Genomic DNA, 25877 nt, shown 5'->3' with positions numbered 1-25877 from the left:
TGTTCAGCTCACTGACTGTAGCTCATCTGTGGACTGCATCCTTCATTACACATGTGTTTTTCTGTCCTCTAAGTGTGCCTCGAGAGCAGTGCTTTCATAACCATGTGGCTACTGATTTATACTCTACTCCACGATAAGTGCCCCCCTTTGATGGCAAACCTGTTGATCTCCTTGGTGGACAACATCTGAAATCTTTATCAGCAGAGCTGGGAGGCCTTGGGACCTGCTGTCTTCTGTGTTTCTTAAATCCCCCGTGAGAGAGGCTGGAGCAGGAAATCAGGGGAAGAGCCAACTCCCCCTGCAATCAGTTGTTACTTAAGATTAATAGATTGCTACATTAAGCGAAGTCTAAACCTTCTTCTTCGACAGGAGCACAGGAAACCTGGGATACTCATCGGCCAAATGCCAGAAACTCCTGTTTTGGCCGTTTGAAATACAATACAGGCATTACATAGCAGGAGACTGGTGATGTATTTCTTCACGAGACCCTGTAGGATTCAATAATGCAGCCAGAACAGAAAATGAAAATGTAGGCAAAGAGATACTTGATGTTCTGTACACTGAATATTAGTTGCAAGGCCGGAAACAAGGCATATTAGGAGCAGGTTTCCATCTGTGTCAGTCAATCCTGCAGAGCTCCAGTGGTGCAGCCTGTGAGCAGAGTTGGCCCCGAACCAGCAGCTGGAGAAACCAGCGTGACGTTCTCCATCACGCCACAGCTGTCGTTTTCACAGCTTCTCCCCAAACACCAGACACAAATGAGAGTGTTTGTGTGGGTGTCTGTGTATGGGATTGTGTGTGGCTGTGAATGACATCTACAGTATGTTCTCATTCTTTTTACTACTCCCCCCAAAAAAGGAAGAATTAATACAACATGCTGCCCACTCTAATAACCAGCCTTCATAATTACTAACATGACTTTGATTCAGTCTCAGTCATAGGACGAGCTCGCCAATAACTCCCCCGGTCTGTGTCTAAAGTGATCCTCTGGTCGTGGAGACTAAACACACCCTGTCATCATGAAGGAGGCGGACTGGCTCGCTCCACCCATTACTAACAGCAGGCTGTGGCGGCACTTGAACCACTCAACATAACAATGTCGAGGAGTGATGCAATGATGACTCGTTATTGCTGCTTTTGATCAAGTTGCTCTCCAGAAGTGAAAATACCTGTGTGTGAGGCAATTTACCCTAATACCCCTCCATTTCCCAGAAGTCTTTGTACCAATACAGGAAGTGATTAATAACAGAAGCAGCTGGAGGACTCTCAGGAGTTTGGTATGGTTAACAAGTAGAAGAGCTTTAATATGGTCGTATTTACACTGTAGTGAGAGATGACAGCCCGTTGCCTGGGGAATTGTGTTTTGTTTCCACGGCAGGAGCCAAGTGTGTAGGGGTCTGCCAGACGAAACCACGATCCAGCAGTAATACACTGCGATGTGTCAGCCCGAGCCATGGCTGTGGTGCTCACAGCTGCACCAAGTGTGAACCGTGGGGGCTGCAGGACTCGGTCATGTTGAAATCAAAAGTGTAGTCTTCTGTGGGCTACCGTTGTATTTCTGTGTGACTCATTATGGATTGATAGACACTCTTTGTACTCAACATAGTAAATTAACAAAAATCTACATTTTCTAACTTAGCTGTGCCGATAGTTTCAACTTTATTTGTTCTATTTGTTTCAAAAAGTTTTGAATGTTCTGCTCTGTTACTGAGAGTTATATGAGAAGATCAAGACCACTGGAGTGTCTGTACAGTAAATATGAAGCTACCAACCCAATGACCGGAATAAATGTTGGCAATGTACATTTCTACAAACCACAGATATGTTGAAATCATATGTCTCTTTTCGTTCAGTTTTCTATTGTGACATCGCTGTGCTGATGATCTGGTTGGGTTTAGGTTTAAAAGCCACTTGGTTAGGGCAAGGTAAAGATTATGTTTTGGCTTAAAATACCTGTCTTGGTCGCCACAAACACGGCTGGAGATGTCCTGAAGTCTTATTAAAAACAGTTTCTCGTCTGCTTAAAAATACAAATGTTGAAACACAGCCTCAATATGAAAGTAAGGCCGTAAACATATAATCTGAAAGTGATATGACAAGGTTTGTAGAAAAAATTTAAAATGGTACCTAGCCTATGACACATACAAATGTAAACAAATCAGTGGTTTGCTGAAATGTTAACTGCTAACATTTTATCCTGTCCACTGGACTAAAGATACAGTGATTGACTAGTTAGCTTAGCTTAGTTTAGCATGAAGACTGGAAACAGGGGGCAACAGCTAGCCTGGCTCTGTTCAAAGGTAACAAAATTCATCTACCAGCACTTTTTAAGCTGAATAATAAATGTATTATTTATTCTAATTGTGTTATCTACAAAAACAACACGCGTTATGGAGGTTGTGTGCCATGCTTTTTCTTGACAGCCTTGCTGTCACTGTCAGGTTGCCAGCAGATAATCCAATTAGTCACTGCACCCAGCCAGGAAATGATCTGGTAGATAACACTGCAATGTTATTCCCCTGCTTCCAGTTGTAGTGTTAAACTAAGATATCTTATTTACGATAAGATACACATAAAACGGATATGATACAGATATAAAAAAAAAACAGCAACGTTTTGAGTTTGAAGGTTTATTGCTGTTCAAAAAGGCTCAAATTCTTATCACAAAGTCCACTTGGTTGTTTTTTCTAGAAGTCACATCTTGTGCCTTTTTTAGCAGATGGAGTTGAGATGACAGACAATCTTCAAACAGAGAAGAGATCTTCACCCCATGTCCAACCACCTGCAGTGACGAGCTGTAACAGCTCCATGACAACTGAGCAAACTCCATCTGTTGATGACGGTCATGGGATACGGCTAAAAGCTCTGGAGAAAACCTGGAACTTGCAACAAGAATTTTGAATGTAACTGCACAGCAGAAATTGCAGAGACAGATACTTTACCTGAAAATATTTGTTTTTGTACTGTGAGTGAACTGACTCTTTTAGTTGCTCTTCGAAGGCGTCAACACGAGCCACAGTTCTTTGTGTCTAAAGAAAGGAAGTTGCACTTTGCTGGCGACAAAATGCCTCCTATCAGTTTTCAATTTTACAAAAGAATACCTTTGTTCAATCCGGAGGAAAAAAATGTAAACAGAGGAAAAACAAACACAAGTTTACCACCTACTCACTGGAATCATCTACAGACTTACAGGCCTGACGTCACCTCACACTGGACTTTTTGCTGCTGTGTTTATATCAGTGTGAACTTTGGACGCAGGCTAAATATGCATGTAATTTAATTACCTCAGCAGGCAGAGGCAATCAATGCCGTGACCTCCATAGTGAATAAATCATTTACACTGATGATACAGAGGTTTTTTTTTTTTTGTTCCTTTCCAACTAGACTCCACCCTTCCTGTTGGTGGAGGATTCATAGTAACAAGCTGAGAGACTGAAGCGTCACTTCGTAAGTGTACCATTGTGTTAGTGTGTGAGCCACAAAGGGAAATTCCTCTCTGCTCCAAGTGCAGCTGAAAGGAAAACGAGCGAAGGTGTCATTTTTTTGGAGGGGGTGGAGGGGGCGCTGGATGTGGTGGATAAAGCTCAACGTGAGTCATCAAGCAGAACCAAAGAAAAGGCAGAGTAATTTTTCCTGGGAAGGAGGATATCCACTTTGACACGAGTTCTTTCATCTGCCATCTCTAACTCTCATCAGAGCAGCCTCTGCTTATCTCCCTCCCTCGCTAACTTTTTTTCCCTGCTCTGACTCACTTTATAAGGAACTTCCTGTGAATGATGACATCACAACGTGGCTCACAAGCAGGGAGGGGAGGGGGGGTGTTGAAGTAGGAGGAGAGACAGTGGAGCCACTGAATATGTGTCTGTTTGCAGGAACATGGTTTTGATAACAGATTCAGAGATGCAGAAAAAACTTAAACACATGCTTGCTTCAACTGGATTTGATTACATTTACTTTCTCTCACTTATAAAAAATGCATCTTTATCGCTATAGGTGCATATTTCCTGCAGCATCTGTCACATCAAACGTGCAAATCGTTTCAAAACCAAACTCTGATGCTCATATCTTGAAATTTAGCTATAAATCCCACCCAACAACTTGTTCACCCCCTCCTCTGCTGGTCGCAACGGCCCTGGGGAATCCCAAAAATGTGCCTGAAATTACAAAGGGGGATTAGTGAGAGCCTGGTCCATGTAGGGGCCAAATATGTAACGAGAAGCCTTTCGGGTTTGGAGGATCTCGTGCCCAAGCTGTAAAGGATTTGCAAACTCAGGCACAAGAACACTCTGTTCTCTCTCCACACACACCTCTGCTTTGTGCCGCTATTGATTCAACATGCGAGTTGTTTGTAGCCATTGTATCGCTGTGTTTGGTTAGTGTGCATGTCAGTGTTGGGTTTGTTTAGCCCGAGTCAGTTAGGTGACACCACTTACAGTCTAAGTAGGCTAAGTGACTGGAAATGGAGGGTGTGAGCAGGGTGCTGTAAACCGAAACAAAGAAAAATGTATGTATATTAATCCTGTAGCGTAGATTTTCCATTTTCTCTGTGTGCGAGTGAGTGCTATGTCAGGTAAACAGAGAACAGGTCCAGCTAAAAGAAAGAACCCAGTGTGATCTGATAATAGTGCAGCGAAACAGTATGGGCTCCTTCAGTTGGCAGCAGAAAACTGTGCAGATAAGAAGGATTCTTTGCCTGCTGTCTGTGTTATCCACCCTGGAGCCATCCCCATTACTGCAGATCTGTGCAGTTTACTTTTGACTGCAGCATGTGAGCTTGTTGTACATCCAGGCTGATGCGTCACTTCATAATTTGTACTTTGAAGCTAAAACAGACAACTTTTAAAATGTCCCTCCTCATTGCGTTTCCCTGAGGTATTACTGTGCGTTCATGTGCTGTCGGAATTATCAGAAAAAATGTAAACGCCCTCTCAAATCGTAACAACTCAAAAAGTTGATGGTAAGAAACTTTTACCAAAGTCATGTTTTGTAAAGGCATTGTATCATTTCCTTTGCGCTTCCCTGTCACTCAAATACTAAAAAAAAGGGCTGTCGCCGTGTTGTTTAAACGCTCTGGGCAAATAAAATGCAAAAAACAACTTCTTTGCCGTCCATGTTGCTCCCACATTCCAACACACACATAAGTCGGATGAACGACTTCCCAGCTCAGGAAATGGGACCATTCGTGCAGCACGTGAATGCAGCATAACTGTTGGCGCCACTGCCGCCAAGAAAGCTTTAGCAACATTGCTACAGCTAGTAGCCTGGCTACTGTCCAGAGCAAAAAACTACCATAAGAATCCCAACTTGATCCTAGAAACGAGTTTAACACCTGGGTTTATTAATAAGCAGGGAGGTTTTATTCATTTAAAAAAAAGCCATTTTGGAACAACTCGAGTCCCGGTCCAAAAAGGAAACACAAATCAGCAGAGGAACAGACTTTGTCACGACATCGGTGCTTTCCATCGAGTGATGCTCGTCCATTCAGGCTTATTTTATCTCCATTTCTATCACTCTCCCTCTTTGCCTTCTTTGCCTCCTCCATCAACAGAGATTCCACATTTATTTCAGTGGTTAAACTGTTACCTAGGGATAGCAACCAGGGAAAACAATGCCTCTTTGTTCTTCGTGCTGTAAGGCAACCTTCATTTTGGCGGGAAGCCTTCAGTCCGGTGGCAGACTGAATAGCATGTTAAAGCAGGGTTAAAGGGAACCAGTCTATCTTTGTACAGCTATTAAACTTTCAACCAGGATTTACTTAATAATGAAAAGCAGGATTTACTCATTAATCTTCTTATTTGAGATTACTAGTTTTATTGTATTGTATACTGTGTATTCCTTTACTGCGCCCACTGAGTAAAAACATATCCAAAACACGTCAATTCAATGTCATTTCCGATGTTGAGAGAGAGCCAGAATTAAAGGTTTTTTACGTCTTTTTTAGACTAATTTTCAACGTCCGAGTGACGTCTTTACAGGGTTCAAAATTAACATTTTTACCATGTTATTTTAGACACCTTATTAACTTGTGAATTATTTCGCTTGTGAATGTTGAAAAGACATCAAAAAAACTTTCATTCTGGCTCTCCACTGGATGTCTTTTGGATGTTTCTGCTCAGTGCGGCACTGATCAGGAGTAGCACTCCTAATTTCATTGTATTCTGCACAATAAAGGCTTTCTATTCTGTTCTATTGCCAGTTTAACTACTGCGAACAACATCATACAAAATAAACATCACTGCACTGCATCTGCCAATCCCCCTTTTTTCCACAAAGCAGCTGCATGTCTAATGACCGAGGTGTTTACTGTGCACTGCATGCCCTCCATCCCACTGGTCCGTCAGCTGACTTGTATCCTTGTATTCACACCTGCACCGTCCTCTGAGCTCTAAACTGAAGCAAGAGACCAATGACGCTCTGCAGACTTTGATCGGCTCACTTATGCTTTAATTAGCCTTGTGTGTGCATGTTCAAGGGTGATTCTGCTGCAATGCATACATGCTGAGCCTGTCCTGGTGCACGTACACTGACTGCAGCAGAGAGGGAAAAAAGGGACACTGTACCTTTAAGGGGCAAGTGTGCGGGGCGGAGCCAGCGCGCCTCTCGTGTGGTGGAGCTTATAAGACATAGCTCACTACAACACAAGACTTTATTTAAAAAGTGTCACATTATAGAGGGAGCGTCACCAATGCGCTGGCGTCCTGTTCCTGATGCAATAGACGCCTTAAGACTCAAATCAAACCGAGAAATTTAAAGAAACAGAGGAGCTATATTTGACCAAAGAGGAGTGTAGCCTACAGGAGTCAGCCGGCGGAGGAGGACGACTGCGAAGTTATTTAGGTGAGTTGAGAAAGTGGTCTGAAATGTCTGAACCCATGTCTCTGTCGCCTGTCTGTTGTTTTGTATGTTGGTGCCAGCTCCACAGACACCGCTGATTGATGCAACCTCACCTCCTTCCTGCGATGATTCCTATGCTTTCTGTCTCGTTGTGTAGGAGAGCGAGTTGTTTTTGTTTCATTCAGCTGAAATCAGGAGGATTTAGGAAAATAAACAACAAATCAGGCACACGTTTGTCAACATTTACTCACTCTTTAAGTCTATCTGTGAACATCTGAGCATATCCCTGACATAACTTTTGTCCAAGTGCAACCCCAATGACGTGCTTTTATTTTTTTAAAACTCACAATATCTATTAGTGTCTTCTCGTCTTATATCATAATGTCCTGGCCTCACCAGATAGCCGACTGTTGTGTGTTGTGGTGTGAGTCACCTGCCTGCTAGAGGGCTTTTAACCATTATTATCTCAATCCGGTAAAGTGAGGGGGTGTGCGCGCTGTTTGCTTGCCGCACAGGTAGAGCGGGTATGGTTGCTCGGAAACCGCTGCAGGGGTGTCATGAGCGGGGTGTGAACTGCTTCTGTCAAGGTCTGTGTGTGACTACTGCACTCCTGAATCAAAGCAAGCAAGCCAGCTGCCTGCTGATGTTTTACATCACTGCCAACCCCATCAGACCTCCTCCTTTTTCCCCCAACACCCATGGGCCCTGTGTTATGTCCACAATCTCACACTGAGCCTAGTCCACCTATAGTTTGACCGTAGAAAGACTCAAAGTATCTGAATTAAGTGCCTTCAACAATTCCTTTCTTAATGCCCTGCATGACTACACATCATTTGTTTAATCCCGTTGCCTGTAAATGCCCCTGTGGTTAACTGCCAGGATGAACTGTCTTTGCACCTGTTGCAAGAGGAAGCACAAGCCCCTGGGGGTTCATTATCGAGGATCATGTTGCTTCCCATCCCCGCCGAACCGAATCGACGGCCCCGGGCAGGGGGATTGCATGCCTTGTTGGGCAGTTTGGCTCAGGCCGATGCCCCAGGCTTCCTGTTGTTTTAGAGCTTTGTTTCTCACCAGCTGTCAGGGCAGCACATAAATATGGCTCGCAGGAGACCGGGAACGAGGGGGCCGTGTTCTCCTCAGTCATCACTCCTACATTATAAGGAGGACGGCGTGTCTCTGGCTGCGGTCTGCAGAAGAGATGACCACCAGGGCTGTGGATGCACCTGTTTCCCAGCACTCTGAAAAATAGGATTAATGGTTAAGACTTCTGATCGGGCACTGAAGTCATTAGGAGATTTGCTGCAACAACGCACGTCTGGTGAACTCAGACATTGTGACACCTACAGTGACCACGAAACACAAATGCTCTAGCACATTTAGTGACTTTCTAAACTCATTTCACCAGAGATTGTGACACACTGAACAGGTTTATCCAGTGCGAGGCAGGAGACAAAATCAGATTTGCTTCCAGTGTATCGCTGACAACAGAAATATCAATATGCTGCAGGGTTTCCTCCCCTCTGAATATTGTATATGTTGTTTACTCAGTCCTGACGCGTACTTGACATGACACGAACATGCAGGTCATTTGACATGAGGAGTTCTTGCAACATCAGGTATATCTCCAGTAACAGGAGGAGTCCCTTCCTCTGCTGTTTGGGACCAGCCAGATTGCAGCAGTGGGGCAAGAGCACAGTCGGGTTTTTAAATAAAGTGTACACTTGTGAGGTGTGGACACACGGTACATAGAAAAAGTCTGAAAGTCGGTTAATGAGTTCAGACCTAAGATCGCTATGTACGGCTTATGTAGACTCCAGCTATAGGTGGAATGTAAAGATAGTTCAGTGATTTGTTTATTAATCTAAACATTTTAGGTGTTCTGCCAAATAAGTGAAAACATCGTTCTCACTGTTTCCAGTTTATAAGCCTACATTTTCTCATCAAGCTAAAGAAAAAAAAAAGAGCTTCTCAAAGACTTGGAAAAACAAACTAAATCTGTGCATCACGGCATTTTTTAAAAATGAAATCTGCGCGGACCATCTGCTGCTATTATGCTTGAATGCAAAATACAATGAGCGCAGAACATTATTAATGACAGAGCGCTCTGTTGTCAAGGTGTGTTGAAACACACGTGTCCTAAAATCTTGTCAAACTGAGCTTTCGTCATTCCTCTGTCATAGAAGATGGCCGTCTTGTCGTCTTAGAGCGAGGAAAATCACAAGCACAAGGCCATAGCTAAGTCTTTGGCTTGGTGGGCAGCAGAAAGGGGAAGATTTGTGTTATTTGTTCTCTATTCTAATATCAGTATTTTCTTTCGTTCTTGGCTTCACGAGAGGATGTTGGCTCTGCTTTCAGAGAGTGTTTTTCAGTGTGCTGCCACATATTCTGTTTCTCTTCATCTGCTTTTGCTTTCAGCCTCCTTTCACTGTCATTCATGGCTGTGTCTTGGCTATGTTACAGGTACACCAGAAGCAGGGGCAGCCAGCCGGGGCGATCTGAGTGTTTCCTGGCTTTGATGCGACCCGAGTGTGCCTGGAGCATGTCCACAGTGGGCCTGACTGCCCAGGAGATCTCTTTTCCCATAGAAAACCCCTTCCTGGGGGGCAGCTACTGTCACAGCATGGCTGGACCCAAATCGTCTTGGAGCTCTCGCCATGAGCCAGACAAGTGAGTGTTCAGGTGCCAGGACTAGCAGTCCATTAGTGGAAGGGTTTTAGAAAGAGCAAGGGGGGTTTTGTTTTTGTTTTGTTTTTCAAATCTGCATGACATGCTGAAGTTTTGTTGCTCAGGTCAGTCTGATTTCTTGAAAATTACAATAAAATGTTCTTTGGCTTATTTCAACTGATGCTAATCAAGCGTTTCTCTTTCTTTAACAGCTTCTACTTCAGTATGGAGACTGCATACACAGATCACAGCTCTCGTACCCAGCAAAAGGGGCCACCTCCACCGTCTCTAAGTCATGAAAGTAAGTGCGTCATCTGTCATCTGCACAGTGCAGGTCTTCTGAAATACACAGATGCTGCATTGCATGTGTTGTGCCTTTAAATCATCTGCTACATCCCTGATATAGTAAGCGGTTTTCCAGAAATGTAGAGAAAGCTTTTTTTTACAGGATACAGTTAAGTTATAGTAGGATGCTGTTATCAAACTTCAATAATTTAATACTGTGCCATTAATGTGATGTTATTTTTCCTCTCTGACAGGACATAAACACAGTCCCAGCTCACAGAGATTGCCCCCAAAGAAATCCCGGCCCTCCCATCTCCCCCTGTCCTGCAGTGTTGAACCGTCCACCCCAAGTCCTGCTGATGACGACCAGGTGGTCCCCTCATTCCAGAGGCTCTCAGTGTACGAGTGTAGCAGTCCACCACAGACACCGGGCAGATGCTCCAAGCCTCTGCCCCCTATCCCTCCCCAAACAGACATCTCCCCCGAGCAGGCTATTGACAATGAGGTAGAATTTTTCACGAGTTCGGACGACAGCTGCTGCCTGGTGTCTGATCAGTACAAACCGTCTCCTTTTCGATATGGAGTCCCCAGTCGAAGGAGCTTCAGGGACTGCGGGCAGATTAACTATGCTTACTATGACGGACCATTAGGACCACAAAGCCCGAGGCAACCCCAACAGCACCCTCAGGCACATCCTCCACAGGAAGTGCGGGAACAGTATGAGCAGCAGCGACAGGAACCACCGGAGCCGGCGGTCTGTCTGAGACAGCAGGATAAAGCTCAGAGGAAGCTGCGGCGCTCGCACTCTGGCCCAGCTGGATCCTTTAACAAACCCTCGCTGCTGCGCCTCACATGCCACAAACGCCACCCCAACGGTATGGATAAGCACGAAGTGCCACCCCCTATCCCTCCACGAACCATCAAGACAGGAGACTACCGCCGCTGGTCAGCAGAGGTCTCGTCAGGGGCATACAGCGACGAGGACAAGCCACCCAAGGTGCCTCCAAGGGAACCTCTGTCCAGCGGCAGCTCCCGCACCCCCAGCCCCAAGAGCACCCCGACATACATTAACGGAGTGATGCCCCCAACCCAAAGCTTCGCACCGGACCCTAAGTACGTAAGCTGTCGGGGTTTACAGAGACAAAACAGTGAGGGTTCCCCCTGCATTCTTCCGGTTATGGAGAAAGGCAAGAAGGCCAGCACCACACACTACTATCTCCTGCCTCAGCGGCCTGCCTTCGTGGACTCACCTTGTGTAGAGAAATTTCTCAGAGTCATGGACAGCCCCGCAGCTCGCAATACAGACGTATCGGACTCAGACTGGGACTGCAACACCAGGAGGAAAGCCCCTGTGGATTTAGTTTGACAGGTTTTAGTGGAAGTAGCAGAAGACTCTACTGTACATGAGCAAAAACCACTTGCTGCTTTTACTTTTTTTTTTTTTTTTTTAACCCCTCATGTATTCTCAACACAGGGTATGGTCGCACTGTATCCAGTTACTAGTAATGTTGGAATAGCTATCCCCCACTGAGATTAAAAAAACAAACAAACTGTATCTCTGATTATAGAAGTGGGCAAAATTCAACATTGTAGAGCTTATTTTTGATATGATTTTTATTTCATGACATTCAACATTGTGCTGTTTTTGCTGATGATGTGGTACAGTCTGAAGGTACAAGCGGGCCTTGAACCTCACGTGCTCAGTGTTCTCTGTGTGTGGAAGGTTGAGGATGTTTTGTGAGATACATCCATGCTGCTTTTGTATCTCACAAGGGACAAAAGGTCAGTAGTGTAACCATGTATCACTTAATATATGAAGTCTAAATGCAAGGCCAATTAACTAAAATGAAGGATGCTCGCACACAAACCTCCATTCTGTTCGCTATTATGTACGGACACTGATATGGTTTCCCTGCCTCGATGAAGTCTTACTCAGGCCACTGTATCTGTGTAAATTTGTGTTTCCCACATGTCATGGTACATTTTGTACTAAGAGGTGGGTTCATTACTGGTAGCTATGCATGTTTCCATTGGAATGTCTAGTGCAGCTTTTATGGTATAGTTGTCTGTGGATGTGTGTGTCTGTGTGAATGTATGTGGACGTGTTTGTGCATACGTGAACAGCAGTTGGAAAAGTGTTCTGGTGATAAAATTACTTGTAGATAATTGTCAACCATACTTGTTACTGTGCTCTGCTTATTCGCAGCGCCTGCTTTTGAGTACAGCCCTCGGAGAAAAAAAAAGTGCACGCGTTTGATTGCTTTCTTTCGGTGCCCAGGTCTGTTTTGTTGCACAGAAATTGGCCTGTCGAACATTAAGTGAATGTACGCTATTCTTACTGAAATTCCATCAAACAGTTGGAGAAGCTTGTTTTTTTTTTTGGTCAAGCTGTGAGTTTTTGCTTGGAACGACTACCTCCCTTTTGATAGTAATCCTTTATTTCACATACACCCAGTTAATAAAGGCGAAATCTGACATTTGAATCGACAAAAGACGAGGTATCCAGCTCCTTTTGTGACCTGACACAGTTTTAATTCAGTGAAGAGTTAACACAAAGTCAACTCTAACCGGATATCCTTAAAAAGAGATTTAAGATCACGTGGATCTGAGATCGCAGAGATGTTAGGCTAATACAGACAAATTACAAAGACAGTGCAGGGTTTACCTACCTGACACAGACTTTCCTGTTCTGCTCATGCATTCCTGCCTTACATGATTGCAGTGGGTGTGGTCAGAGAGACTTTGGCTGCTGGCAGCCTAGAAAATATATGAAATTTATTGTTGTAGATTATTCAAGAGGCGTCAGGATGATATAGTAAATGTAGCACATGTATTGAAGTAACCCTTAGGTATCGAACACGGTGTTCAGTTTGGGAAACAGATATCTGCTAAGGTCAAACGGTCATTGAAATATACTTTTTCTCTCCCTTCTGCTCACAAAACCTTGCCAACACAATGTTGCTTTTGACTTAAATGTCTGAAAAAATGTTTACATCATACACTGATACTATTTAATCTTAAGGTATTCATATGTCTTATTAGAAATAATAAAACTGAATGAAGACTAGTTTCTCAAGAAATAACTTCTCTGCTGTGGTGAAGACATGCACTGGGAGAGTACAGTATGCTGTGTACAGTATTTAACAATTCCAATTGTTGTTATGAATAGTTGATAAGTATATAGTCTTTGAAAAGAAAGCAAAATAAAATGACTTATTTATGAGCCTGCTTCGTTCTGTTTCTTGAATCCGTCAAGCCTCAGCTGTTTGGCCTGTTTTATCACCCACACACCCTCATGCTGTGCCTTATTGTGACTGGCCTCTATCCAGAGAGGGAAGAGTGACTTACAATGGTCGATTGACAGGTGTACAATATACCGTCTTCCTCTTCCTGGTTATAACATGCTCTCCTCCTACATGACTGCTTAGATGCTCCGTGGCAGCCAGCTTTGCGCCCACACATTTTTAAGCACTTGACAATGTTGCAAGTGTTTTACTCTTGACTTGTGTCCATGTGGTTAGGCACTGAGCCGAAACCACAGTGAGCCATACAGCGCTTTTAGAGGTCAAATAATTATTAAATAAGGTGGAATTCAGATGCAGTAACTATATCCACCAAAGCCTCTCAGCAAGGTTTGCTGTGCTGACAGCAACTGATTTTTCATTATCCTTTGAATGGCAGGAGTTTGAACTCTCTGGGCCACCTGCAAACTCTTTCACTTGCTTCACTGCTAGGCGACAGCATGGGTAGTGACTATAGCAACTAAAGACAGGCTGCTCATTGTAAATGTCTGTTCGAGGCAAAAAGGTGAATCAACAAGGCATGTGGTTTGAGATTAGCTTTTGAGAAGTTATTGCACTGCTGTGGAACTAAAAGGCAAAGTTGTGCTCGGACACATGACTTACTTAGACTCCACTTTCACCGTTTTCATGACTTTTGACTCGGCTTGTGACACTTTCTTATCAAACTTGGCCAATAAAGCCAAAGGGGTCATTAAGATTCTCTGTGAAATTCAGTGTCCCAGACTGTTTCTTTCCTCTTTCTGTGCCACATTTATACAAAAACTTGTTTCTTTCCTGAGTGAGCTTTATTTTGTCACCACGACTTCTTAAACTTATATTGGACACTGGGTTTACTTGGGTTCAGTTCAGGCCTCAAATATGTGGGACATAACTTCCAGTTTTAGTGGCTCAACTTCATCAAATAATATTTTTGGCCTCAGTTAATTAGGTGAAAGTCCTTGGCTGGCTCTGCTGATGGATTAACAAATGGGACAGGACTAACGATAAGACTAATAACAGTAATTATGATTACTGCCTCTTTAATTGCGATACAGATTACAGCCGATTAGTTTGCAGTTGTTGGAGTTGTGTGTCTGGCTCTTGACATGTGTCTGCAGCGCTGCATGGATAAATATTGTAAAAGGAAACTGATCCTTCATTAAATAACATTGAGTTCTGCCATAAAGTTAGGCCAACTAGTTATAGAACATCTTATACACTTGCATGCAGATGTGATTATTACCCTGATGGGTCTAACTCCGGGGTCAAAAAACTGAAGCTGAGTATCAAGCAGCTATTCTGTTGAACCTTTATACAAACAACCAAAAAGTAAATGTTACTGTACTTGGTTAAATTCAACTGTTATCATCAGTAGTATTGTACTGTAAAAAAGGGCCATGGAGGCAAATTGACATTACTTAAAACCTTACATCAAAACCTTTAACGGTCAAAATAGCTTCTTTTGCACTCAATCATCCAGGTTTAATTCACACCAAATTCATAAAAGACCAAAATGGGTAGACTGATCATTATCTTTTCATAAATATAGTGGTAAAATCTTCTTAACATTGAAAAATTGCTATTCTTTGATCAACCCCTGAAAGTTTTGCTCACATGTATCTGTTATATATATAGTTATATAAAACTTTGGTTATAGCATGAAAATGCATATCTGCAGTCGGTCATATTTTCAAGAGGCTTGTGTTTTTTTCTGGATATTTTGATTATCAACGTCCCTTAAAAAAAATGTGTGCATTGACTTTTGTTTTGGTGTAACTTTTCTTATCATTTGCTGTAAGGGGTGGCATGGGTTGTAAATATTTAACTTAGACCTAAGCGCTGGTGGTTAAATTTTACTCAGGTCAGAGTACTTGTAAAGAAAATATAGTTTGTCAAGTGAAGGTAAAGAAATTGGTCCCAAGTGTGTGTTCTGAGTCAGGGTCGAGGTGGACACAAACAGCCATCGATGGTCCAGACGAGAAGATGTCAAAGGACTGTGTATTGCTGTTGTGGAACAGCTGCAGGAGTGTGGCTTTGAGGTACAGTGGCACCAATGCCACTATTACAACTAGTACGACTGGCAGCAACAGTAATAATGGACTGTTAAAGGACTGTAATTATAAAGCTGTTATTACCTGATGCTGACAGTGCACAGTCCCAATTCTACACCAGGACAGAGACCCGCTGAGCTCACTGTCTTTCGCTTTAAAGATATTAAAAATGTGTATTAAACTCCTGGCGGTCTCTGTGCCTTTCTCCTAACATGAGGCAGAACATGATTAAAATCAATGCGTGTGCGCCATCTAGTGACAAAATATTGTACTTACTGTGAGGGATGTTGACAGCAACCACTACCCTCTAAACCTTGAGGAGATATAACCAACCTGATTGAAACAAACGGAAACAAATACAGAAACCCAAGATACTTGAAAAAAACAACACCTTTGACACAATTAAAGTAGCATATACTGTACTTGATTTCATAAAACTTGACAGATGTGCTTAATTTTGTCACCCCATGTATTTGAATGCTACAGATTATGTGTAACTGTGATTTTGTGTTATAAATAATTATCACTTATAGTGTTATGGCACACTGCATATATTTATATATGAAATAATGTGAGAAGTGGTAAGTTGGCCTGGCCCACTGCATTTGGTTGCACAATACCGAAATTGGTATGACTTTTCAAAATCAACTTACTCCGAACCCCACATCAATAAAAACTACACTTAAAGGGGCACTACATAGTTTTGGAGAAGAAATTTATAATGTGAATCTTAATAATTTAGAATATTAATGAAGTAATAATAAAAAAACTCAGAAATATTCATTGTTTCCATAACTGAATAAATAAGCTGTTGTCAGAGGAAAATAAGGTCCCCAGAACACTGTTTGTAGCTAGAAAGGTGGCAGGGTCCGCCAAGTATAAACAAAGTAAAACATATATAAACATATACATAAACATATACATATAACATATAAAAAATGTGTCGTCCTTTAAGGTCAGTTTGTTTATTCAGTTTATTCAGACATGAAAACAAAAATTGTTTGTTTGTTTAGTTTGTTCAGGCATAAAAAAAAATCAGTCAGTGAAGATCTTTGCTTTCTGATTAAAATTTCTTCACCAAAACTATACAGGGCAACTTTCACTAAGCTATCTTTAAAACATTTTAATTTTTTAAAATGTTGACTCGGGTACAATAGGAACCGTAAGTAGGCTTATAACATGAATAATATGAGATTTGTTTGTGCACTCTTAGAAAATGCACACGTACAGTGCTTGTAATTAAAGCCACCAGGTCATACATGCACTCAATGAGGAGACCATTTTCCTGTATGTTGATGACAAAAGTGCTGAAACAAAAATTGGGGAGGAGTTTTAGGAAGGGAAGGAACAGAATATTTATACTATAAATAAATAAATAAATACAGCATAATGTACTTCTCAAATTTCACATCCCAGAGTGACCCCAAGAAATATATTTATATATAGTGTAAAGTGAATCAACAACAATGGAGTCTGAATTGACACGATCAATTTTATAGAGCACAACAGGCTACAGTAAATTACAGGTTACATAAATAAAATCATAAATATTATAATATATATATACGGAAACATTTCTAGTATATTATTCATGTACAATACATGGTTATTAGCTCATACTGATCTGTAATTTTCTTTATTTCAAGCATGGAAACCGCACTGTAGCATACGGTCTGTCACTACCAGACTACAAAACAGCTTCTTCCCCCAGATCTGAATACCTCTGTTACCCTGTTGTATGCTGTCCTGCATCGCTGATTATGTATTAGTCTGATGCACTACTGCACCTCATGTAAAAAAAAATAATAATAATAATCACACAGTCACTTCACCAGTATTTTTGCACTACACTAGCAGTTACATGTAGCATATGGTATTGTTGTTGTTCTATGTTGTTGTTGTTTGTTTGCACTGAAGCTTCTTGGGAAACGTTATTTAATTGCACTGTTTACTGTGTATATGGCTGGAATGACAATAAACCCCCTTGAATCTTGAATCTTGAATCTTGAATCTTGAAAACACTGTAATCAAAATAAAATTCTCTGGTCTGTGGCCTTCATCGAGGGTTGACGTTCAAATCTCTGTTGTGACCTGGAAATACACAATAGTTATCTCATATTACTATCAATGTACTATCAGAATCAGAATCAGAATCAGAATTCCTTTATTTGTACCGCAAATGGGGAAATTTCTTTGTCACAACAGCCAAAGGACAGTATCACACTTAAACAGTAATAAAAGTAAAAAATAAACAATATAATAAGACATAAGAAATAGAATTTAACTGGTATATACATAATATCTACAATATGAAATTGGTATTTACAATATGACATAGTATTTATTATTTATAATATGGACAGTGTAAGTTTAAACAGTTGGTATTTTTATTTACAAACAATAAATAATAAATATGGATATTAAAAATTGTCCAATTTGTGCAAACCAGAAAGTGTGTGGATATGTGCAGAGTTTTTTATTGTACAGTGCACAGTGAGGTCTACTGGGAGCAGTGCTGGTTGTAGACTCTGACAGCAGCAGGAAGGAAGGACCTGCTACCTACTATCGACTATAATCTTCGATTCATCTGTCCTTGTATTTAAGAAGACTTTCGTAAGTACTGTATGTAATATAGGGTATTAAACAAGCATACCTGCAACTGGGTGTCAATGTTTTATAGGTGTTGCCTGGAACCCTGTGATGTGTAAGTGCCTGTGATTCCCAAGTTGTGGTGTCCTGGGGATAATAATTTGAAAATGCTGAAACTGCAAATGTTAAAGTCCTTGCAGAGATATTGTTTACAGATATTTTTTGTTTAAATATCCAACTTATTACTAAAATAAACAGACCAGGACAGACCTGTTTCAGAGAAATCAAAGAACTCTTCATCAAACGCAGACAGTCTTCTGTTATACTGGTTTCTTGATTTCCTAAAATATAGACAGTTTTATTAGCTTCACATGGCAATGTTTGTAACTTTATGATCAAAGGCAACAAGACATAAAAGTTGTCGGCCATTATCTTTCTTATAAATAGGACTCACCAAACACCTGTGTATCTCTTTTTGGCAATGACAGCAATGACAATGATAATCAAGAGCATGAGTGCTACTGCCAAAGATCCAAACAGTGCTCCATAGAAACCTGGACCATAACGGAAGAGGTCACACTGTGGGCCATAATACTGCTTCAGACTAGACTCGAAGCACCTGGGGAGAGGGGCCATGAGAGTGAATTATGCTAATAAATTAGTAGTATGAGCAACATTTTGGACATATTTAAGCTCCTGGTGATTAAAATAAGAATAGATGTTTTGACTTACCTACAGACAGGTCCTTCGTTAATGTTATTTAAACATTCTCCATGTTGATGACAGTGATCAGGGTTTGTTTTGCAAGGTCCAACACACTGCCATTGACCATTAATAACCTCAGCAGTGTATTGAGCAAACTTGGTACAGTTAACAAAGGGCTTCAGGTCTGTGATATCTGATTGATTGAAAAGATATATCAATTTTTCATTTTGCACAAGGATCAGAATACGGATACAAAAACATGGACAAATATTGACTGTGCGAAGAAGCAGGAAGTCAAATATGCATGTGTACAGCTCACATTGTACACTTACTTTTAATCACAGGGGGCTCAAAGGTGAGTTTCTTTAAAGTGACACTTGCATTAAAGACCTGAGAAATCTTGTGGAGGTTACTTGTGTCATTCAAGATTTCAGTCAACACCCCATCAAGCTCATTGTTGACAAACTGGATTTGCGTGTCATTGTTTGCATAGAGGTACTCCACCACGCTCTCTGCAAACACACTCCCCGATCTACAGTAGAAGGAAAGAGAGCGATATTACAAATTGTACTTAATGGTAAAGTAATTTCAATAATTTTATCAGTAAAGTCTGTTGAAAACCTACGATAACTTGATGACTTGTACTGTTTTGAAGTTTTGTGGATCTGCTTCTTTGCACAAGGCTTCAAGCTGGAACAGAGGACAGATGTTATTATAGCATTGTTATGGGAATAAAACCACATCTTTGATTTCTAATGTAAAAAACAGTAGAGGGCAAAACACAAATAATAAATAGCACTTATTGCAAAAATTGCCTGTTAATTAATGATTAAGTTAGAAGTTATAAGACATTATTCTTGTGCTCTGAAATTAGATCACTTATTGTGTGATAATCATGAAGTCATGCAACAATGAAAAAATGATTTACCTCCTTTATCAATGTCTTGATGAATTCTAATGACTGAGGAGAATTTATGTCTTCAAAAGCCACATCAAAATCCATTTGGATCCTCAAAGAAAAAGTTGCATTGCGGGTTGGTCTATTTTCTGGATCTGCAAAAAATGATGACACCCGTACATTGACATTGCAATGACACATTTGTTAAATTTTAAACGAATATTTTGCTAAAAGCAAATAAGCAAACTATACATTCAACATTTATTTTCAGCTACTATAATTTTTTGAAGAACTATGTTTTAGGATAAAAATCTCACCGATATCAGCAGAGGTGTCATTCTCTCCAAAAACACATGCATCTCCAAATACAAACGCCCCACAGTTGCAGTAACATCCTTCAAGTGTTGTGTTGAATATACAGGTTCCAGTGCACCCTGGACAGTCCTTTTCTGTACACTGATGAGGTGTAGATGGCGCTGTCATAGTGACAGTGGCATTTGAAAGGGGGGTAATCGTAGATGTTGAAGGACTGAATGTTGCAAGTGTTGTTTTGGTGATGATTTCTGTTGAAGTCAAAGCGGTTGAAGTTTGGGTACTTAGGGAAGCTGTATGTGGATTGCTACTAGAAGATGGACTGACTGATGACTTGGTGACTGTGGAAGTCACAACAGTTGATGTTGATTGATCACTGCTGGAGGTGGTTGGAGTTCCACTTGTTGTGACTGTTGAAGTTGAAAATGTTGACTCGGACTCTCCTGTGGTTGTCACCATCGCAGAAGATGTAAACTGTACCTCTGTGGTTGAGGAACTTCCTGTTGTAGATGGTTCTTGGCTAGTTGATGGAAGCTGAGTGGTCCCAGGACTTGTTGGTGTTGTTACAGTTGGGTGTTCAGGAGATGTTTGAGTTACATGAGAAGTTAGTGAGGGTGAAGCAGAAGATGGCCTGGATGATACCTCAGAATTTGTGGAGGAAGTAACAGTTGTTGTTTGATCACTGCTGGAGGTTCTTGGAGGTCCACTTGTGGTGACTGTTGAAGTTGACAATGTTGACTCAGACTCTCCTGTGGTTGAAACCATCGCAGCAGATGTAAATTGTGCCTCTGTGGTTGAGGACCTTCCTGTTGTAGATGGTTCTTGGCTAGTTGAAGGAATATGTGTGGTCTCAGTAATTGTTTCTGTTGTTTCAGTTGGGTGTTCAGGAGATGTTTGAGTGACATGAGAAGTTATTGAGGGTGATGCAGAAGATGGACTGGCTGATACCACGGTGACTGTGGAGGAAATAACAGTTGTTGTTTGATCACTGCTGGAGGTTGTTGGAGGTCCACTTGTGGTGACTGTTGAAGTTGACAATGTTGACTCAGACTCTCCTGTGGTCGAAACCATTGCAGCAGATGTAAATTGTGGCTCTGTGGTTGAGGACCTTCCTGTTGTAGATGGTTCTTGGCTAGTTGAAGGAAGCTGAGTGGTCTCAGTAATTGTTTCTGTTGTTTCAGTTGGGTGTTCAGGAGATGTTTGTGTGACATGAGAAGTTATTGAGGGTGAAGCAGAAGATGGACTGGATGATACCTCAGCATTTGTGGAGGAAAAAACTGTTGTTGTTTTATCACTGCTGGAGGTTCGTGTGGGTCCACTTGTGGTGACTGTTGAAGTTGACAATGTTGACTCAGACTCTCCTGTGGTTGAAACCATTGCAGCAGATGTAAATTGTGGCTCTGTGGTTGAGGACCTTCCTGTTGTAGATGGTTCTTGGCTAGTTGAAGGAAGATGTGTGGTCTCAGTAATTGTTCCTGTTGTTTCAGTTGGGTGTTCAGGAGATGTTTGAGTGACATGAGAAGTTATTGAGGGTGAAGCAGAAGATGGACTGGATGATACCTCAGCATTTGTGGAGGAAATAACAGTTGTTGTTTGATCACTGCTGGAGGTTCGCGTGGGTCCACTTGTGGTGACTGTTGAAGTTGACAATGTTGACTCAGACTCTCCTGTGGTTGAAACCATCGCAGTAGATGTAAATTGTGGCTCTGTGGTTGAAGACCTTCCTGTTGTAGATGGTTCCTGGCTAGTTGAAGGAAGATGTGTGGTCTCAGTAATTGTTTCTGTTGTTTCAGTTGGGTGTTCAGGAGATGTTTGAGTGACATCAGAAGTTATTGAGGGTGAAGCAGAAGATGGACTGGATGATACCTCAGCATTTGTGGAGGAAATAACAGTTGTTGTTTGATCACTGCTGGAGGTTGTTGGTGGTCCACTTGTTGTGACTGTTGAAGTTGACAATGTTGACTCAGACTCTCCTGTGGTTGAAACCATCGCAGCAGATGTAAATTGTGGCTCTGTGGTTGAGGAACTTCCTGTTGTAGATGATTCTTGGCTAGTTGATGGAAGATATGTGGCTTCGGGACTTGTTGGTTTGGTTTCAGTTGGGTGTTCAGGAGATGTTTGAGTGACATGAGAAGTTATTGAGGGTGATGCAGAAGATGGACTGGCTGATAACTCGGTGACTGTGGAGGAAATAACAGTTGTTGTTTGATCACTGCTGGAGGTTGTTGGAGGTCCACTTGTGGTGACTGTTGAAGTTGACAATGTTGACTCAGACTCTCCTGTGGTTGAAACCATTGCAGCAGATGTAAATTGTGGTTCTGTGGTTGAAGACCTTCCTGTTGTAGATGGTTCCTGGCTAGTTGAAGGAAGCTGTGTGGTCTCAGTAATTGTTTCTGTTGTTTCAGTTGGGTGTTCAGGAGATGTTTGAGTGACATGAGAAGTTATTGAGGGTGAAGCAGAAGATGGACTGGATGATACCTCAGCATTTGTGGAGGAAAAAACAGTTGTTGTTTGATCACTGCTGGAGGTTCGCGTGGGTCCACTTGTGGTGACTGTTGAAATTGACAATGTTGACTCAGACTCTCCTGTGGTTGAAACCATTGCAGCAGATGTAAATTGTGGCTCTGTGGTTGAGGACCTTCCTGTTGTAGATGGTTCTTGGCTAGTTGAAGGAAGATGTGTGGTCTCGGTAATTGTTTCTGTTGTTTCAGTTGGGTGTTCAGGAGATGTTTGAGTGACATGAGAAGTTATTGAGGGTGATGCAGAAGATGGATTGGCTGATAACTCGGTGACTGTGGAGGAAATAACAGTTGTTGTTTGATCACTGCTGGTGGTTGTTGGAGGTCCACTTGTGGTGACTGTTGAAGTTGACAATGTTGACTCAGACTCTCCTGTGGTTGAAACCATTGCAGCAGATGTAAATTGTGGCTCTGTGGTTGAGGACCTTCCTGTTGTAGATGGTTCTTGGCTAGTTGAAGGAAGATGTGTGGTCTCAGTAATTGTTCCTGTTGTTTCAGTTGGGTGTTCAGGAGATGTTTGAGTGACATGAGAAGTTATTGAGGGTGAAGCAGAAGATGGACTGGATGATACCTCAGCATTTGTGGAGGAAATAACAGTTGTTGTTTGATCACTGCTGGAGGTTCGCGTGGGTCCACTTGTGGTGACTGTTGAAATTGACAATGTTGACTCAGACTCTCCTGTGGTTGAAACCATTGCAGCAGATGTAAATTGTGGCTCTGTGGTTGAGGACCTTCCTGTTGTAGATGGTTCTTGGCTAGTTGAAGGAAGATGTGTGGTCTCGGTAATTGTTTCTGTTGTTTCAGTTGGGTGTTCAGGAGATGTTTGAGTGACATGAGAAGTTATTGAGGGTGATGCAGAAGATGGATTGGCTGATAACTCGGTGACTGTGGAGGAAATAACAGTTGTTGTTTGATCACTGCTGGAGGTTGTTGGAGGTCCACTTGTGGTGACTGTTGAAGTTGACAATGTTGACTCAGACTCTCCTGTGGTTGAAACCATTGCAGCAGATGTAAATTGTGGCTCTGTGGTTGAGGACCTTCCTGTTGTAGATGGTTCTTGGCTAGTTGAAGGAAGATGTGTGGTCTCAGTAATTGTTCCTGTTGTTTCAGTTGGGTGTTCAGGAGATGTTTGAGTGACATGAGAAGTTATTGAGGGTGAAGCAGAAGATGGACTCGATGATACCTCAGCATTTGTGGAGGAAATAACAGTTGTTGTTTGATCACTGCTGGAGGTTCGTGTGGGTCCACTTGTGGTGACTGTTGAAGTTGACAATGTTGACTCAGACTCTCCTGTGGTTGAAACCATCGCAGCAGATGTAAATTGTGGCTCTGTGGTTGAAGACCTTCCTGTTGTAGATGGTTCCTGGCTAGTTGAAGGAAGATGTGTGGTCTCAGTAATTGTTTCTGTTGTTTCAGTTGGGTGTTCAGGAGATGTTTGAGTGACATGAGAAGTTATTGAGGGTGAAGCAGAAGATGGACTGGATGATACCTCAGCATTTGTGGAGGAAAAAACAGTTGTTGTTTGATCACTGCTGGAGGTTCGCGTGGGTCCACTTGTGGTGACTGTTGAAATTGACAATGTTGACTCAGACTCTCCTGTGGTTGAAACCATTGCAGCAGATGTAAATTGTGGCTCTGTGGTTGAGGACCTTCCTGTTGTAGATGGTTCTTGGCTAGTTGAAGGAAGATGTGTGGTCTCGGTAATTGTTTCTGTTGTTTCAGTTGGGTGTTCAGGAGATGTTTGAGTGACATGAGAAGTTATTGAGGGTGATGCAGAAGATGGATTGGCTGATAACTCGGTGACTGTGGAGGAAATAACAGTTGTTGTTTGATCACTGCTGGTGGTTGTTGGAGGTCCACTTGTGGTGACTGTTGAAGTTGACAATGTTGACTCAGACTCTCCTGTGGTTGAAACCATTGCAGCAGATGTAAATTGTGGCTCTGTGGTTGAGGACCTTCCTGTTGTAGATGGTTCTTGGCTAGTTGAAGGAAGATGTGTGGTCTCAGTAATTGTTCCTGTTGTTTCAGTTGGGTGTTCAGGAGATGTTTGAGTGACATGAGAAGTTATTGAGGGTGAAGCAGAAGATGGACTGGATGATACCTCAGCATTTGTGGAGGAAATAACAGTTGTTGTTTGATCACTGCTGGAGGTTCGCGTGGGTCCACTTGTGGTGACTGTTGAAATTGACAATGTTGACTCAGACTCTCCTGTGGTTGAAACCATTGCAGCAGATGTAAATTGTGGCTCTGTGGTTGAGGACCTTCCTGTTGTAGATGGTTCTTGGCTAGTTGAAGGAAGATGTGTGGTCTCGGTAATTGTTTCTGTTGTTTCAGTTGGGTGTTCAGGAGATGTTTGAGTGACATGAGAAGTTATTGAGGGTGATGCAGAAGATGGACTGGATGATACCTCAGCATTTGTGGAGGAAATAACAGTTGTTGTTTGATCACTGCTGGAGGTTCGTGTGGGTCCACTTGTGGTGACTGTTGAAGTTGACAATGTTGACTCAGACTCTCCTGTGGTTGAAACCATCGCAGCAGATGTAAATTGTGGCTCTGTGGTTGAAGACCTTCCTGTTGTAGATGGTTCCTGGCTAGTTGAAGGAAGATGTGTGGTCTCAGTAATTGTTTCTGTTGTTTCAGTTGGGTGTTCAGGAGATGTTTGAGTGACATCAGAAGTTATTGAAGGTGATGCAGAAGATGGACTGGCTGATAACTCGGTGACTGTGGAGGAAATAACAGTTGTTGTTTGATCACTGCTGGAGGTTGTTGGAGGTCCACTTGTGGTGACTGTTGAAGTTGACAATGTTGACTCAGACTCTCCTGTGGTTGAAACCATCGCAGCAGATGTAAATTGTGGCTCTGTGGTTGAAGACCTTCCTGTTGTAGATGGTTCCTGGCTAGTTGAAGGAAGATGTGTGGTCTCAGTAATTGTTTCTGTTGTTTCAGTTGGGTGTTCAGGAGATGTTTGAGTGACATCAGAAGTTATTGAGGGTGATGCAGAAGATGGACTGGCTGATAACTCGGTGACTGTGGAGGAAATAACAGTTGTTGTTTGATCACTGCTGGAGGTTGTTGGAGGTCCACTTGTGGTGACTGTTGAAGTTGACAATGTTGACTCAGACTCTCCTGTGGTTGAAACCATCGCAGCAGATGTAAATTGTGGCTCTGTGGTTGAGGACCTTCCTGTTGTAGATGGTTCTTGGCTAGTTGAAGGAAGCTGTGTGGTCTCAGTAATTGTTTCTGTTGTTTCAGTTGGGTGTTCAGGAGATGTTTGAGTGACATGAGAAGTTATTGAGGGTGAAGCAGAAGATGGACTGGATGATACCTCAGCATTTGTGGAGGAAATAACAGTTGTTGTTTGATCACTGCTGGAGGTTCGTGTGGGTCCACTTGTGGTGACTGTTGAATTTGACAATGTTGACTCAGACTCTCCTGTGGTTGAAACCATCGCAGCAGATGTAAATTGTGGCTCTGTGGTTGAAGACCTTCCTGTTGTAGATGGTTCCTGGCTAGTTGAAGGAAGATGTGTGGTCTCAGTAATTGTTTTTGTTGTTTCAGTTGGGTGTTCAGGAGATGTTTGAGTGACATCAGAAGTTATTGAAGGTGATGCAGAAGATGGACTGGCTGATAACTCGGTGACTGTGGAGGAAATAACAGTTGTTGTTTGATCACTGCTGGAGGTTGTTGGAGGTCCACTTGTGGTGACTGTTGAAGTTGACAATGTTGACTCAGACTCTCC

General features: G+C 42.2%; 1 protein-coding gene across 1 annotated transcript; it reads left to right on the top strand.

The window, feature by feature from the left end:
* Positions 1-6602: 6602 nt before the first annotated feature.
* errfi1a (ERBB receptor feedback inhibitor 1a) lies at positions 6603-13006 on the top strand. Its single transcript, XM_084349922.1, has 4 exons — positions 6603-6837; positions 9295-9501; positions 9711-9799; positions 10038-13006. Exons 2-4 carry the CDS (start codon positions 9350-9352, stop codon positions 11147-11149), a joined length of 1353 nt encoding a protein of 450 aa, XP_084206048.1. The 5' UTR covers positions 6603-6837; positions 9295-9349; the 3' UTR covers positions 11150-13006.
* The last annotated feature ends 12871 nt before the right edge of the window (positions 13007-25877 follow it).

This window comes from Pagrus pagrus (assembly GCF_965226575.1).
Source record: "Pagrus pagrus genome assembly, chromosome: 3".
In the NCBI taxonomy this organism is placed as follows: domain Eukaryota; kingdom Metazoa; phylum Chordata; class Actinopteri; order Spariformes; family Sparidae; genus Pagrus; species Pagrus pagrus.
This window is presented reverse-complemented; position numbering and strand designations above follow the sequence as displayed.